We start from the raw sequence: 16,640 nt of genomic DNA, 5'->3' as shown, positions 1-16,640 counted from the left end.
AGAGTTTGGCCCTCGCAGAGTTTGACTGAAAATTTTCTGCCACGTCAGTAGTTGGACTCGTCCTAGTCAGCCGCCTGGATGACGTGGCATATTTCCAAATGAGGAGAGGGTTTGCTGAACTTAACCCACCACGTGTATTAATGCGGATAAGCACATAATACAGATCACTTGACCTAGTAGTTATTTAATTCATCTTAAACACTTTAACTAATGCGGATAGAATATGCTTATCGTTTAAAAAAAAAAAAAAATCTAACAAACTTCGAAAAGAGTTAAGCTATCGCCTCGATTGGGCCCAACAAGAAGATCCAACTACCCACCGACATTAGGTCTTCATGTAGCCCAATTCTCAAGCCCTAAAAATCAGACGCCATCGAAGAGCCATCATCCAATCGAAGCCCATTCTCTCTCCGATTATGAATTTACAACGGTTACCAGTTCAAAAACAGAAACGGCAGTCTCCTTATCTTCTTCCTCTTTCACCTCTATCCTCTCTCTCTCTCTCTCTCAAACTTCACTCCCTTTCTCTTCTTTTCCAGTCTCCCTCCTCAATGCTATTATGCACTTACTCACCAATTCTCTCTCTTTCCTTCCTTACAAGAGGTCTTTCTCTCTCCCAGACGCAATGCCCTCACTACCGCCACCACCGCCTTTCCCATTCCTCAACCCAAACTCCCGCCATTTTCGACTCCCTCCAAACCCTAATTCCAATGTCATTTCCCGTTTCCCTCTCCTTTATTTTTCACCGTATTATGGATTTTGTGTATGATCTTTTTGTTCTCTTTTGGTTTTTAGGTTGTTCGAGGAGTGAGATTCGACGGCCCGGTAGTCGAAATCGGCCAAGTATCGCAAACCGAAGACGGAGACTTGGTTATCGAGACCTGCGTCACGCGGACGCTGACTCCGGCGTTGACTCTTGAGCATGGGCTTCAAAAGATCAATGAGGTAGTTGAAGAGTTCAAGCTCAATCCTCCTTCTACTCCTAGTGGATTTCATAGGTTTCAGGTAATCAAATCTCTATTCTTTTGATTTTATTGGTTAGTCGTACAATGTACGCTGAATTGTGAATTTCACAGGTGGCTGTGCCTCCGAGTGCCAAAGCCTTGAACTGGTTTTGCAGTCAACCGGAGTCGTCTGCTGTTTATCCTCTGTTTTTCATCTCCAAGGATACCGAAAATCCGAGTTTAAAATCACTGTATGTGAATGAAACCCGAGGAGTTTTTGGAATTGGTGCCGCAGTTTACTATACTCCGTCGTCGTTTTCTTCTTCTTCGTCTTCTAGGATCAAGAGGTTCGTTTAGGTCCCTCTCCTTTGTTGCATTCTCTTTTATATAATCTACACTACGATTTTTATCATCGAAAGTTTGCATTTTGTTATGTGTGCTATGTTAAAAATATATGCATGTTTTTTTCTTCCAGATATTTATCAAATGAATCAACCTCTGTAATAGCTTACGGTTTTATGGATAATAATTACGACCAAGAGTCATCTTTCATGAAGCATCAAGCGGGCTCGTATTACTTTTTCGTTCCTCAGGTAAACTTGTGTGCGTGTTGATTTGACTATTTAGGGCATCATTATTTTCACTTTCAAAATTTAGGATTACGAATAGTTGAAGTTGATGGCTGTGCGGTTGAACTACAGTGAACATAACATTAAGAATATTATATTTAACAGATTGAGTTAAACGAGTATGAGGGCACTTCTATTTTAGCAGCAACAATTGCTTGGAGTGACTCTTCCCTTTGTACATTTGAGGACGCCATTCATTCTTACGAGTTATGTTTCAACCAGGTATTCTGTGGTTGTAGTCTCTCTTTTTGAACTGTGGTTCTGTATCTTTTTCATTTTGGTTGGCTTATTTTTCCTACTCATGATGTTGACTATGATATGCCTTTTCAGGCCAGTTGTCATATTTGGCCCACAGCAAAGAGCAACCACACCATGAATATAAGATGTACTCTTAGAAAGCTCAATCTTGAGGAGGATGGAACTATTCCCATGGTATAGAGATCAAGATTTTGGATAAACTAAATAGTGTTTCCCATTGCAATAATGTAATAGTTTCCATTAAATAATGTTGAAATTGATAAACATGGACAATCTAAACTCTTTGTTACAAGCGTACAACTCAAATTATCCCTGAAAGTTTGGGCTGGAATTTTGTCAAGGATTTTATATTTATTTAGCTGTCGGGTTTTTCTGGTTTCCATTTCTGAGTGACAAGGTTTTGTAGGTATACATGAACGCTCTGTCATCAAGAAGAAAATATGTTGTGGCTGACATCATGGCACTGGTATCCTCCCTTTCCTGGTAATTGTTCATTTTCATCTGTAGGGTTGCACTTACTATTGGTGTCTCAGATAGGCAATTAATGTTGTTCCGTTAATGTTTTATTTATTTATTTATTGAAGTTGAACATTCTTAGGCTGATTGTTTTAATGTAATTTACCTCTTTTGCAGAAAGAGGCTCCATCTTCCTGCCAGTTTTGTATCAGGCTTTCACCTACCATTGCTGTTGCTAGTAACATGGTATGACACTGTCGTGTTACTAACTTTAGGAAAGCATAGGTTCATAAATACTTTGAATGCTTATGAGCAATGGAAGTAAAAAAGATATCTTGGCAGAAGACATGATACCTGCTTTATATGCTTACATTGAGTTTTTATTTTAATATTGTTGGAGGGAACAAACTTGGGTGAATATTGTTCAGGATTTGTGTCTCTTTCTACTCAGCTGGATCAAGCCCATAAAATGTGTTACTCAGCTCATGATTGTGCCAATATCAATACTGTTTGGGCATCGCTTATAATTGAAGAATGTTGTCGACTTGGTTTGACGGTGAGATTAAGTATTTATAAGTCTATCCATATCTGAATGTGGTACATTTGCCTGGTTCATTCTTAATCTTCATTCTAGTATTTTTGTATAGCTCCAGGATCAAGATCATCCCCTCTTGCTGTTGCTGCTTCTACTCATCCTCTTATTACTTGTATTGTATGCTTCGATGAGCGCTCACTTGCATTTCATGCTGTTGGTTATGCAAGAGGATCTCACAAACCAGCAGTAGTCATAACATCATCTGGAACTGCAGTTTCAAACCTTCTTCCTGCTGTAAGTTTACTCAAAATTAATCCTAAATGTTTCATCTATTTTCTGCAACTGAAATACAAGGCTTTTTCAGTTATTAAAAAATGTTTTTTCATTTATTTAATTTTGTTCCTCTCTATTCTGCAACTTTGTGTTATGGTATTCAACCACTTGGCCTTCTAGAATACTTTTGCATAGTCTTGCTCTGGTTTTTCATGCTGGAAAATGTTCTCATCCCAATTTTACAAGTCGATGTTCACCACATATGTGTTTATGATGCAAACTGTATGATTTTATTTCTGTCTATGGCACTTTCTTAATTTTCTGCTGTTCACATAATATTGAAAAAAATGTCCAGGTGGTCGAGGCTAGTCAAGATTTCGTACCGCTTCTATTGCTCACAGCTGACCGTCCTGCAGAATTGCAGGATGCTGGGGCAAACCAAGCGATCAATCAGGTATTTAAAATACATGTTATTTAGTAGTATTTTTATTTTTTGATATATAAATATGCACATGTCTATGTAGTATTTCTGTGTGATAGACTGATTATACTCTTGAAATTGAAAGACTATGAATTTCATGGTTGTAAACCATCTTACAGTTGTAATTTCATCAGAGAATAGAGGCTGATGGCAAATAAAGGAATTTTAGGCCTAGTTGAGTTAGAGTTATTTATTTACACGGTGAGCTAGTGAACATACTTCATTTCTGTAATAGATACATCCTAATTCTCTATATAAGCAAAACATTTTAATGTAGAATTGGTACTAAGATGAAGTTGCATGTGGAAGTAACTAGTTTCAGCATTGAGATTATGGATCATTTTTTTTTTTCCTTAGTTTCATATTTTTAAAAATTTGTATGCCAGGTAAACCATTTTGGTTCCTTTGTGAGGTTTTTCTTCAGCCTTCCTGCACCTACTGATCATATTCCAGCACGGATGGTGCTTACGACACTTGACTCTGCTGTACATTGGGCAACCTCTTCACCATGTGGCCCTGTTCATATTAACTGTCCTTTCAGGGAGCCACTGGAAAATAGCCCTAGAAAATGGATGTTGAGCTGTTTGAAAGGATTAGACTTTTGGATGTCCAGTGCCGAACCGTTTACTAAGTATATTCAAGTACAACGTGTTCATGCGTATGATGATGGTTGTGGCCAAATGTCAGAGATTATGAATGTAATTAAAGGCAGTAACAAAGGGCTTCTACTTATTGGTGCAATCCATTCAGAAGATGAGATGTGGGCAGTTCTTCTCTTGGCTAAACACCTTCAGTGGCCTGTTGTAGCTGACATCTTGTCAGGATTACGATTGAGAAAGCTTTTGACTGCTTTTCCAGAAATTGAAGATGATTTATTATTTGTTGATCATCTTGACCATGCTCTACTATCTGATTCTGTACGCAGTGGGATAAATCTTGATGTGATTATTCAGGTATGCCTCTTCCTTCATGACCCACCTCACTCAGCTTAGTCTTAAGGCCTCATTGTTAAACTTGTCTTCTCCATGAAAGCATGAGACACCTTGATTATAGTTAAGGGTAGGTGAAAGTGCAAATGCAGTAGTTTTTTCAATGTAAGAGTATTTGAAAGTCAGCAATCCTGGAAAAAAGGAACTTCCTTCTATTCTATATAGCATGAAACTTAAGTTGAGGATGAAAAATGTTTGAATCTGAGGAGTATTTTACTCAGTGGATTTGATGAATAAGTAATTGGTTGTTACAAAAAGGCATCAGAAACATGCAACTTAATAAATGTCACTGCATTCATAAAGAACACTAAAGCAACTGAAAATTACAAATATAAATAAATAAATAAATTATATTATTGATTACTTGCATTTAGAGAGACAATCTGGTAGTTTAGCATGGGCTAAATGATATTCTTGAACCCTGTGGAGGAGTTAACATTTACATAAATCCTGTAACCATGGTTGTGGAGCTTAGACTACAGATGCCAATTGCATGAGGAGCTGTTTTCTTTTTCTGTTGATTTAACGCCTTGATTTGTTTTACAAACAGATTGGGAGTAGGATTACAAGCAAGCGTGTTGCTAAGATGCTAGAGGACTGCTTTCCATGCTCTTATGTCATGGTTGACAAGCATCCATTTCGTCAAGATCCTTCTCATATTGTAACCCATAGAATCCAAAGTAGCATTGTTGAATTTGCTGATTATTTATGTAAAGCTGGATTTCCCCATATGAGCAATGAATGGAGCGCTTATCTTCGAATGCTAAATGCAATGGTAATGGATCACAAGAATGTGGCTCTAAATTTTATGTCAAATATTTGGTGATTTTTGTGGAATAATAGAACCTCTTTTTTCTATTTTTCTTTACTGGGTTTTCCTTTGTAACTCTTTTCCTATACTATAGGTTGCAAGGGAGTTGTCATTTCAAATTTATGCCACAGACTCCTTGACTGAACCTCAAGTTGCACACGTAGTATCCGAAGCACTTTCAGCTGAGTCTGCTCTTTTCATTGGGAACAGTATGGCCATACGCGATGCAGACATGTATGGGCGTGGTTGGTCAGGCTGTAGTGATCGCATTGCAGACGTGACTTCAAAATCAGAACTACCCCGTCATATGATTCGGGTGGCTGGGAATAGAGGTGCAAGTGGTATTGATGGGTTACTCAGCACAGCTGTTGGCTTTGCTGTAGGATGCAATAAACAAGTAAGTTTTTGATAGTTGTCTTCATTTCTTGCAATTGCCCACTGCAAACTTATCTGGCTCTGCGAGGGATAAAAATCAGCTAAGAAATTCATTTAATCGTCACTGTATGGATGCTTGCAATAATTGTCAGCTGGCACTTAGTTCTTTTTCCTATTCTCCTTTCAACCTATACAAGTTTACAATGCTTCAAATTTGTAATATGTTCAGGTGCTTTGTGTGATTGGAGATGTTTCTTTCCTCCATGATACAAATGGCTTGGCAATTGTGAACCAGAGGTAGGATGCTAATCTATTTCGTTTTTCAGGCTTGTAAGTTCTGTTCTGGTACATTGCCCCCTTTTCTTTTTCCCCTTCATTTTTTAAAAAGTCTTCTGATCTTCCTTTCATTTACTTAGAACAGAATAATGGTTAGTATATGCCTTTTGATATCATCTGCATATGTGTTTCTTTTTCTTTATGTTGTCTGATAATCAGTATAAATTCTTTGTTACTTTATTGGTTTAACAAATGTACCGTGTGATGTAGGACATTGCGGAAACCAATGACGATAGTTGTAATTAATAATCATGGTGGTGCAATATTCAGTCTTCTTCCTCTAGCAGATAGAGTTGAGCCAAGAATACTAAATCAATACTTCTACACCTCTCACAATGTTTCAATCCATGAGCTGTGTGCGGCACATGGGTAAAATCCTTTGTATATATGAAGTATATGAATTTGTTTTTGCTGCTGACCATGTGATTCATATAGTCATACAATCATACATTTCTATTTAAGATAATAACTAAAGGAAAAGAGCCAGAAGTTTCACCTTATTGTGTTGTGTCTTTTGTCGTTATACTAATAGCTTGAGTTGGAGGTGCTTAAAGTTGCTACTTGTGAAGCAATTCAATAGCTACTTAAAATCAGAGAACAGGATTTGAGGGTGTAGGAGTAATGATCACCTACCAAGCAATGAAAAACCCTTGAAACAACATAGCATATTGGCAAGATGGGGAATGTAGGATTTATACTGCTTCACTAAATTTGGTTTGCCATAATAAAGACATGTATTGGTGTGAGTTGAGACTTGATCTCACAAGTTGTGAAATTCCAATAGGTAGAAGATCTGAGAAATATGGTATTTGGAAACTGACTAGAGAATGTGACTGAATATATGATTTTGATAGTTGAAAAACTGCACCAATGCTTATATTCTTCATCTTCATCGTTGACTGACCATCAGCAATATGTAAACCAATTGTACCTTAGACTTTAACAAAATAATCTTTCAGTGTGATGCATCTACATGTGAAAACAAAGTTGGAGCTTGAAGATGCATTATTCACATCTCAACATGAAGAGGTGGATCGTGTCATTGAAGTTGAGAGCTGCATAGATGCCAATGCCACCTTTCACAGGTTGGTGGTTATGCTACCTTGATAACAAGTCATTGTTATCAGCTTATCAGCTGACTGCAGACATATTCTTTCTCTCTTCAGTACTTATCAAGGTTGGTGGTTTCTCTTATCTCAGTTCTTTAAGAAAGTTTGCCTGCCAAGCAGCAGATCATGCGATGAGCCTCTTCTCAAGGCTTTCTGTTGAAGACTCAACAGAAGATGGTGCTTTACTTTACAGAGTCCACAGAATGGAGTATTCATCATTTAGGTGAGTTCTTTGTCGATGGAATAAATTTTGAATATTCTCTACATATGCTTACAAAGGATTTGATATTTTTATTTTATTTTCTGCTTGGGGCAGTATACCACTCTGTGCTCCTCCTACTATGATTTCTGTTGATGATAATGAGACCAGGTTCTATAGAGAAGGGTTTATTTTAACTTTGTATCTTGAAGATGGAAGCGTTGGGTTTGGTGAGGTTAGTTTGGTTTACTATTTGTCTGCTTAATCCACTCTTGTATTCTATGATCATCATTTGACCATTCGTGACTTTAACTGAACAGGTTTCTCCTCTAGATATCCACAGAGAAAGCCTGCTAGATGTAGAAGAGCAACTGAGGTTTCTTATTCATATGATGAAAGGTGCTCAGATTAGTTGCTTCCTTCCTCTGCTAAAGGGCTCATTTTCTTGTTGGATATGGACAAACCTGGGAATCCTGGTAGAGCCAACTTTTTTTTGCATATGAATATCATATACTTGGTAGAAAAAGCTGAAAATAAAAAGAGAATGACCATTGTCACTTTTCAAAAAGAGAAAAAGACAGAGCTATGCTATAATTTATAAGTATATCTTCTTGTCTTTATACCATCTTCAATAGAGTTATGCTTTAAAGAACATATGCTTGTGACTGTGATACAGCCATGCACGCTCCTTCCTAGTGTCAGATGTGGTTTGGAAATGGCAATTCTCAATGCATTAGCGACAAGACAGGGTTCCAATTTATTAGGCATACTCCATCCCCGGAAAGCTGAAGGAGGTATATCTGAAAATTCGTCAACAGTTCAGATTTGTGCCCTTGTTGATTCAAAGGGAACACCTACACAAGTAGCTGATGTTGTTGCTGCACTTGTTGAAGAAGGATTTACTGCAGTAAAGCTGAAGGCACTGATCTCTCAAAATTCACGTTGTTAATATTACAAACATTCTTGTCAACTTGACTCTGTTATTATGCAGTAAAGAAAAATAAATGCTTTGAGTTGTGGCTTTCCATTGATTTTGCAACAGGTAGCACGTCACGGGAGTCCCTTGCATGATGCTGCAGTTATACAGGAAATAAGAAAGAAAGTTGGATACCAGATTGAAGTTCGTGCAGATGCCAATCGGAACTGGACATATAAAGAAGCTATCCAGTTTGGCTCCTTGGTGAAGGATTGTGATCTGCAGTATATTGAGGTATACTCTGAAATTTTTGTTAACATTTGTACTCTACATTACCATTTGCCATACTTGAAATTTTGATGATTCAATGTTGTGCCTCGCTTTCCTTTTATCTATGTACCTTTAGGATTAATGATATTTCTCAATATATTCTCAATGTTAGTGTTTGACCCTATGACTATTTATTTATCTCAGGAACCTGTTCATAATGAAGGTGATATTATCAAGTTTTGCGAAGAAAGTGGGTTACCCGTGGCACTGGACGAAACTATTGACAGTATCAGAGAACATCCACTTCATACGCTAGTGAAGTATACCCATCCAGGAATAGTAGCTATTGTAAGTGGCAATTTATGCTCATCGGTATATTTTGCAATTTGATGTCTCTGTTGTTGAAATTTATGACCACTTGTGAGATATGCTAATGTTACATTCCTGATTTAGGTTGTTCATATTGGTTCTTTCAGGTTATTAAGCCTAGTGTTGTTGGTGGCTTTGAAAATGCAGCAATAATTGCCCAATGGGCCCAGCAGCACCAAAAAATGGCTGTTATTAGTGCTGTATTTGAAAGTGGCCTAGGTTTGTCAGCATATATTCAGTTTTCCTGTTATCTCAACCAGAAGAATTCAGAAATATGTGAAATGATGAATTATGCATTGGCCCCTTCAATAGCGCATGGTTTAGGAACATACCGCTGGTTAAAAGAAGATGTAACTACCACTCCTCTCAAGATAAGTTGTAATCCAGATAGTGGCTCCGTAGAAGCATCTGTTGCTGATGCTGATCAAGTTCTTCGGAAATTTCAAATTAATCGCAACATAATTCATGGAACTTTTACTGGAGAGCAAGGTTGTGTATACCAGCTGCCTGTAGATTCAAAGGATTTCTCTTGTTCCATCAAAGTCCACGAGATTGGACAAAGATATGATGTTAGTAAAATTTCATGTACTTGAAAACTCTCTTTCTCTCTCTCCAACCTTTTCTATTTTCTTTTGCCATCTAAGGAGTGTACCCTGAACATCTTGTTGGCATAAATTGACATTTCTGCATTTTTGGCACTTGATATAACTACAATTTAGGATGGATAGTTATGGTATCAGCTATCAGGCTATGGTAATAATTGGTTGGTTTTCTCTGCTCGAGACTTTTTTATGTGGAAGGTTATTGGAGTGACTGGGATGTTTTTGCCCTCTTGATATATTTTGAGGGTAGTGATGGGATACAAGATTGAGGGATGAGAGGTGTTGTTGAGTGTTATTGCAAGCAAGTCTTTTGTAGTTCTCAGAATAAAGATCAGCAGTTAATAGCTAAATGGATTACTCTGGTGGTTCTCGATTGGAACTTAGGGATTTTCTTGGTTGATTCAAGATTGGGACATGCATTTGGTTCATGCTCTTCCCAATTCCATACAAGGTTGAGGGTGAGGTTGGGTAGGAGATGATGCGTTTCATATGCATTGACATGTAGTACTAATCCTATACAGCATGCTCACTGACACCAGAATTAAGCTGATGCAGGATAATGTATTTGTATTTCTTCATGGGTTTCTTGGAACTGGTGAAGATTGGATTGCTATCATGAAGGCCATTTCAGGATGTGCGAGATGCGTTGCGATCGACCTCCCTGGTCATGGTGGAACAAAGATACAGAACCATGGCGATAACGATGCGACACAGGATTCAGGTTTATCAATTGAGGTGGTTGCCGATCTTTTATGTGAATTGATAAAGCATATTACGCCTGGGAAGGTTACCATTGTGGGATATTCTATGGGAGCAAGGATCGCGCTCTACATGGCTCTAAGGCTTACTGACAAAGTATGTCTGCATTTTTTAAGATTTTAATTTAAATTTGAGCTTATGTTTCTGTGGTGTTAACAAAAGTTGGATTTTGTCATGAAGGTCAAGGGAGCTGTTGTAATATCCGGAAGCCCTGGATTAAAAGATGAAGTGGAAAGAAAAGTTCGTAGAGCTAAAGATGACTCTAGAGCACGCTTTCTTATTGCTCATGGCTTAGAGCTCTTTCTGGACAACTGGTACTCTGGAGAGCTGTGGAACAGGTGATTTTAAGAATTTTCTCATTTTATGGTGTTTGGATTCTTCATGCATCTCTAACCGTATGAGTAATTTGAACAGCTTAAGAGTCCATCCTCGATTTTGTCAGATAGTTGGCACCCGCCTGCTTCATGAAGATGTGCAGAGTCTTGCAAAAGTTCTATCTGCTTTAAGTGTTGGGAGGCAACTGTAAGCTTACTTGACTATTTACTGAATATTTGATTCTCGCACAACATACATTCTGAATAATAAGTCAGGAGAGTTGATGACTCTTTTAACATGTTAGGCCATTGTGGGAAGACTTAAGGCACTGCAAAACACCCCTTTTGCTCATTGTTGGAGAGAAAGATAGAAAGTTCAAGACAATAGCTAAGGATATGTGCCTTGAGATCGGTGGTGGTACGGTGACTGGTGACAGCCCGCCTAATGACATTTCCGAGATAGTTGAGATTCCAGATTGTGGCCATGCTGCTCATCTCGAAAACCCTCTCCCTGTAATCAGCACATTGAGGCGGTTTTTGACAAGAGTGAACTCATCAAACCAGAAGGCCATTTAGAGATGTTGTAATCTTCTCATTTTTACAGTTTTCTTCAGAGATTTGGTTGCCAAAAAAAAAAAAAAAAAATCATTCTCCAGAGGGTGATTGAAAAATCGCTACCTGAGAATTAACTTTTATTATTAATTTCTGAATAGAATACAACCGCAGACACTTGTTGGTCTCATCACAATTATTGATTTGATTTTGCACCTAGGAGAACAGAAGAAGATCTAAGAAGTCGGGCTTAAGCGAGGGTCTACGCACATGCATTGGCCATCAACACATTTGAGATTTGCCCCTGCACAAATGATTCCTTGGCAGTCATGAACAACAGAGCAAACCTTGCCAATAATCTGCCTTTGTTTTTTGCATCTGCATTCTCCATCGATACAGAAGGCCCTTGCCCCCAACACACATGGTTCCTTCACAGTCACAGCTAGTCCAACATTGGCCTATTTCAGGTGCCGACGACCAACATACATGTGCATTTGTCGTCAATACAAACAACTGTGCCTGAAATGCATTCGGGTATATTGCAGTCAGCGTTAGCAGAACAGTGTTCTTGAACCAAACTGCTGACTTCTGCTCCTGGCAACCTTGAAAATGCTACACCTGCAAACAATGTTTCATTACTGACCACTATATGTGTAGATGTAACACAAACACTCATATGGGAGAAATAGAGAGAGCTCACAAGTTGCAGTGACAAAAGAAGATGACCCGTATAGTTGTGTTAGTTGTAGCCTTCACCATAATAAGGTTTGCTCCTACATACTAAGTGAGCTGTTTTGGGCTGTATTTATATGTCTAGTTTTAACGCCAAAGAAAGCTAAAAATGGCAGGTTAATAAATTAATTTCCAAACTATGGGGATGTTTGTCTTAGATACATGTGGGAAACCCACCACATCTGCATACAAAATTAGCCGATCGACAAAACTATTATTGAAGAATCAATTTTGCTATTTATATTTCTCCAGTTATTTTGATTTTATGGAACTTGGAGAAGAAAACTAAATCTAAGAAGACAGGCTCAAGGGATGGTAGTCAACGCAAAATGCATTTGCCATCGTTACATCTGAGATTTCCCCGTACACAATACATTCCTTTGCTGTCACTAACATTAGAACAAGACTTGCCAACCCTCCTTCTGTCTATGCATTTGCATACAAGTCTTCCAGAGTCACGGCCAGTCCAACTTTCGCCTATTTCAGGCGTCCGGACTATTTCCGGTGCCGGCGCGTCAGCCCCAACGAAAACATCTATGCATGTTCATTTGTTGTCAATACTGTTGTCAATACAAATAACCCGGCCTTCAAAGCATTCAGTTTTATTGCAGTCAGCGGTAGTGGAACATTGTTCCTGAACCAAGTTGCTGGCTTCTGCTCTTGTTGGCAACCTTGATGTTAGTTTATGGGAGAAGAGGTTTAGGAAAATAGATTAACTTGGAATGAAAACTTTTGAAAGAGTAACAAAGTAGTTTTACTTGAATGAAGCAGGAAAGGTATAAGGCTTGATTACTTGAGTTGGACAGCTGTAGTTTTCACCTTCATTACTTCAGTGGGTTACATGCTTATTTATACAGATGCTAAGTCGGCAATTTTGCTTGGAAAAGTCGGCTGTACAGTAACCGACTTTATCTAAGGCATTTTTAGCCACAAGTTAGGCTCAGTTTAGGATTGTTGTCATTTTTTGAAAAAAGTTGCTTATGCTGTACTTTGAAAATAATTAGCTGTAAAGTAGAGTAGCTCCATGTTTGGTAAACAATATTTTTAAAGTGTTGTTAGTACAAAAAGCAATGTCAAAACCGTTTGGTAAATTTTAATATAAAACTGTTGTAACTGTGAATAATGACTAAAATATACATGATGTTGAAAATGTTATGTGCTAATCATGTGGTGGTAGTGGTGGTGGTGGAGTGGAGGTAGTGGTGAAAGAGATGGAGGTGAAGGTGGTGGTGGTGATGATGACGATAGAGTTGGTGGTTGTGGTAGTGGATGTGGAGGTGGTGGTGGAGGAGGTAGTGGTGGATGTTGGTTGTGGAGGTTGTGAATGTGGTGGTTGAGTTGGATGTGGAAGTGGAGGTAGTGTCATTTTTAAAAAATGAATAATGGTATTTTGAGAATTAAAAAAATTCATTAAAGGCTCATCTCTGCTTCTTTTGAAAGCAATTTTGAAAAGTAACCCAGCACCTGCTTTTAAAAGCTGTTGTTAAAATGCCACTATTTTTAAAATAATCATGATATTTTATTTTTACCAAACACCTTAAATTGATTAACTTTAACGTGAAGCAGATTTTTGGCGAAAAAAAGCAATCCCAAACAGGCCTTACTCCTATAATTCTAGAATTCTCTAGTTACAATTACAATAGATAATTATTTCTAGTAAGAGTCAACCATCTTTTACTTAGTAATTCTCTCAATTATTCTAGAATTTTCTAGTTTTATCACACACCTGTGCGTTAATGTTTAAGACTCCTTCTTAATGCACAATTATGTTATTCCGAGCATGTTTTGTAGCAGTTTGAATTTTGGTCTTGGAAGTGCCTTAGTGAAGATGTCTGCAATTTGCTCCTCTGTCTTGCAGTACTTGAGCTCAACTTCTTTGTTTGCTGAGACTTCTCGTAAGAAGTGATGCTTGATGGCAATATGCTTTGTCCTGCTATGGAACACTAGATTCTTCACGACTGCTATATTAGACTTGTTGTCACAAAGTATTTTAGTAGCTTTTGTTTGGCACTCTCCCATATCTTCAAATATTCTTTTGAGCCATATAGCTTGGCATGTTGTACTTGCTACTACTACGTACTCGACTTCTGCTGATGATTATGCCACGGTATCTTGTTTTCTCCATGACCATGAAAATATACCAGACCCAATTGTAAATGCCTAACCTGATGTGCTTTTCATGTCATCCACTGATCCAGCCCAATCACTTTTTGTGTAGCCAAATAGTCTTGGATCTGTAGTAGGCTTATATCATATGCCATAGTCAATTGTGCATTGCAAGTATCTTAATATTCTCTTTGTTGCTCCATAGTGCATCTGGCTTGGATTTTGCATAAATCTTGATAGTAAGCTTGTCGCGTACATGATGTCGAGTCTTATTGTTGTCAAGTATAGTAAGCTCCCAATGAGACTTTTGTAAACTGATTCATCTGCTTTACTTGATCCATCTTGCTTTCTTAATTTCTCATTGGTTGATAAGTGGAGTAGCCATAGTCTTGCATCCGTACATCTTGAACTTTTTCAATAGATTCTCAATGTACTTTTTCTGGCATATGAAGATTCCATCTTCTTCTTGGTTTATCTCAATGCCCAAAAAGTAGTGCATCAACCCAAGGTCACTCATCTCGAATGTTTTCATCATATCCTCTTTGAACTCTTGAATTATTTCTTCATTGTTTTCAGTATAGATGAGGTCATCCACATATAGAGAGACGATCAAGATATCGGAGTTACCTTGAGTTTTGGTGTAGAGAGTAGGCTCGCTTTTGTTCATCCTGAAGTTTGCATTGATGAAGTACTTATCTATGCGGCTATTCCATGCTCATGGCGCTTGCTGGAGTCCGTACTTGTCTCTATTTAGAAATGCAGACTTTACACCTAGCTGATAAATTCTCCATTTATTTTGAGCTACTAGTACTATCAATGCTTTTATAGTGTCAAGTCTTGCAACTGGTGCAAAGGTCTCGTTGTAGTCTATGCCCGGCTGCTGCCAATAGCCTTTAGCTACGAGCCTCGCCTTATACTTTTGTATTGATCCATCATGATTAAATTTGGTCTTATAAACAATGATCTCTTTGTCTTATGGGCGATCTACGAGCTCCCACGTTTTGTTTTTCTCAATTGTTTTGATTTCTTCTTCCACAGCTTTTCTCTAGATTTCTTCTTTTACCACAACTTCAAAAGTTTCTAGTTCTATAGTTATAAAGTTGCAAGTTTTATATATATCTTGGAGTGATCTAGTTCTTTGTTCTGGTTCTGGAGAGCCTTCATGTTGTATAAATGGAGGAGTTTTTGTAGGTGGTGGAGTCGTACTTGAAGTGTCTCCAGTTTCCTCTTTGCATGGTAGTTATAGTAACACCTTTCCTTTCAACTTTTTCTTCCTTCCAATTCCATGACACCGATTCATTGAACTCAAGATCTCGACTTATCATGAACTTCTTAGTTATGGGATTCTAGACTTGATAGCCTTTAGATTACACTACTACAAAAAAGCAAAAAGACGACGGTAAATCACCGTCGTGTATTCGGTTTTTCAATAGTCGTGGAATCCACCGTCATCTTTTCCCTCATAAACCACGACGCTAAATCACCGTCGTTGTTACAATATACAACGTCATCAACAAATACAAAAAGGCGTCTTTGTACTGCAAAAAGATCTAAAAAAGCAGTCGAGGATGAGAATAGACGACCAACTCTCTAAAAAAACCGTCGTTAAAAAGGAAAAATATGACACATATTAACAGAACAAGGCCGCAAGATAGACATACAACGACGAAAATTAAAATAAGACGCCGTTAAATATCATTTTCACGACAATAAAAAATATGACGTCTTTAAATACATTAGAAGACGACGTTATTGATACCTACTACGTCGCCTATATAAAAAGAGCCGTCGTAAAATAAATTTTCCACTTCGATTTTTCTATAAAAGATGACGTGGAAATAGTTGTCAGTGTCATTATTTACGACGTATGTATTTATAGAGTAGACGTTGAACAACGAAACAACGTCGGTTACAAATATATGAGAGTCATATTACAAAATTTATACGTCCTATTTTCAGAAACAAACAACGACGATAAATATTAGACGTTGTTAAATAAAACAACGTCGAAAATAAATAAAAACAGACGTGTTTAGTCTGCTAAAGTTCTAAAAAATAGTCGAGGATGAGAATAGACGACCAACTCAAACAAATCACCGTCGTTAAAAAGGAAAAATATGACACATATTAAAAGAACAAGGCCGCAAGATAGACATACAACGACGACAACTAAAACACTACACCGTCAAATATAATTTTCACGACAAGAAAAAATATGACGTCTTTAAATACATGAGAAGACGACGTTATTGAAATCTACTACGTCTCTTATTTACAAACAACCGTCGTGAAATAAATTTTCCACTTCGATTTTTTTAAAAAAGATGACGTGGAAATAGTTGTCAGTGTCATTATTTACGACGTATGTATTTATATAGTTGACGTTGAATGCGAAACAACGTCGGTGACATTTATGTAGTCGACGTTGTATTTATATGTATTCATTACTCACGACGCACTTATTAATATAGACGACGTTGAACTTCTAAACAACGTCGGTTCCAAATAAATGAGAGCCGTATTACAGAACATATAGACGGCGTTGATTATGATGAGAGTCGTATTACAAATAACGTCGTTTAATTGATATTAGACGGCGGTTATAATGAATTACCGTCGGAATTC

The 16,640-nt window shown here is 37.7% G+C and overlaps 1 protein-coding gene across 6 annotated transcripts; it reads left to right on the top strand.

Annotated features, from left to right (window-relative positions):
* LOC18791507 (protein PHYLLO, chloroplastic) lies at positions 43-12,712 on the top strand. 6 transcript variants are annotated; one of them, XM_020555339.1, is made up of 29 exons: positions 43-712; positions 796-1,005; positions 1,077-1,291; positions 1,420-1,537; positions 1,679-1,795; positions 1,904-2,005; positions 2,238-2,297; positions 2,465-2,533; positions 2,688-2,843; positions 2,922-3,116; positions 3,451-3,549; positions 3,963-4,529; positions 5,116-5,340; positions 5,471-5,773; positions 5,981-6,048; positions 6,298-6,456; positions 7,047-7,172; positions 7,288-7,419; positions 7,513-7,630; positions 7,716-7,871; positions 8,072-8,314; positions 8,438-8,605; positions 8,786-8,929; positions 9,058-9,519; positions 10,108-10,407; positions 10,492-10,649; positions 10,726-10,833; positions 10,931-11,208; positions 11,398-12,712. In XM_020555339.1, the coding sequence occupies exons 1-28, from the start codon at positions 560-562 to the stop codon at positions 11,199-11,201; spliced, it is 5,202 nt and encodes a 1,733-aa protein (XP_020410928.1). In that variant the 5' UTR covers positions 43-559; the 3' UTR covers positions 11,202-11,208; positions 11,398-12,712. The 6 variants fall into 6 exon arrangements, with proteins under 6 accessions (XP_020410928.1, XP_020410930.1, XP_020410929.1 ...); XM_020555341.1 differs by lacking the exon at positions 11,398-12,712 and having other exon boundaries at positions 796-945; positions 10,931-11,354; XM_020555340.1 differs by lacking the exon at positions 11,398-12,712 and having other exon boundaries at positions 44-712; positions 2,739-2,843; positions 10,931-11,354.

The sequence above is a fragment of the Prunus persica genome, chromosome G1 (genome assembly GCF_000346465.2).
Source record: "Prunus persica cultivar Lovell chromosome G1, Prunus_persica_NCBIv2, whole genome shotgun sequence".
In the NCBI taxonomy this organism is placed as follows: domain Eukaryota; kingdom Viridiplantae; phylum Streptophyta; class Magnoliopsida; order Rosales; family Rosaceae; genus Prunus; species Prunus persica.
The sequence above is the reverse complement of the archived record's forward strand: the minus strand, read 5'-3'. Positions and strand labels throughout refer to the sequence as shown.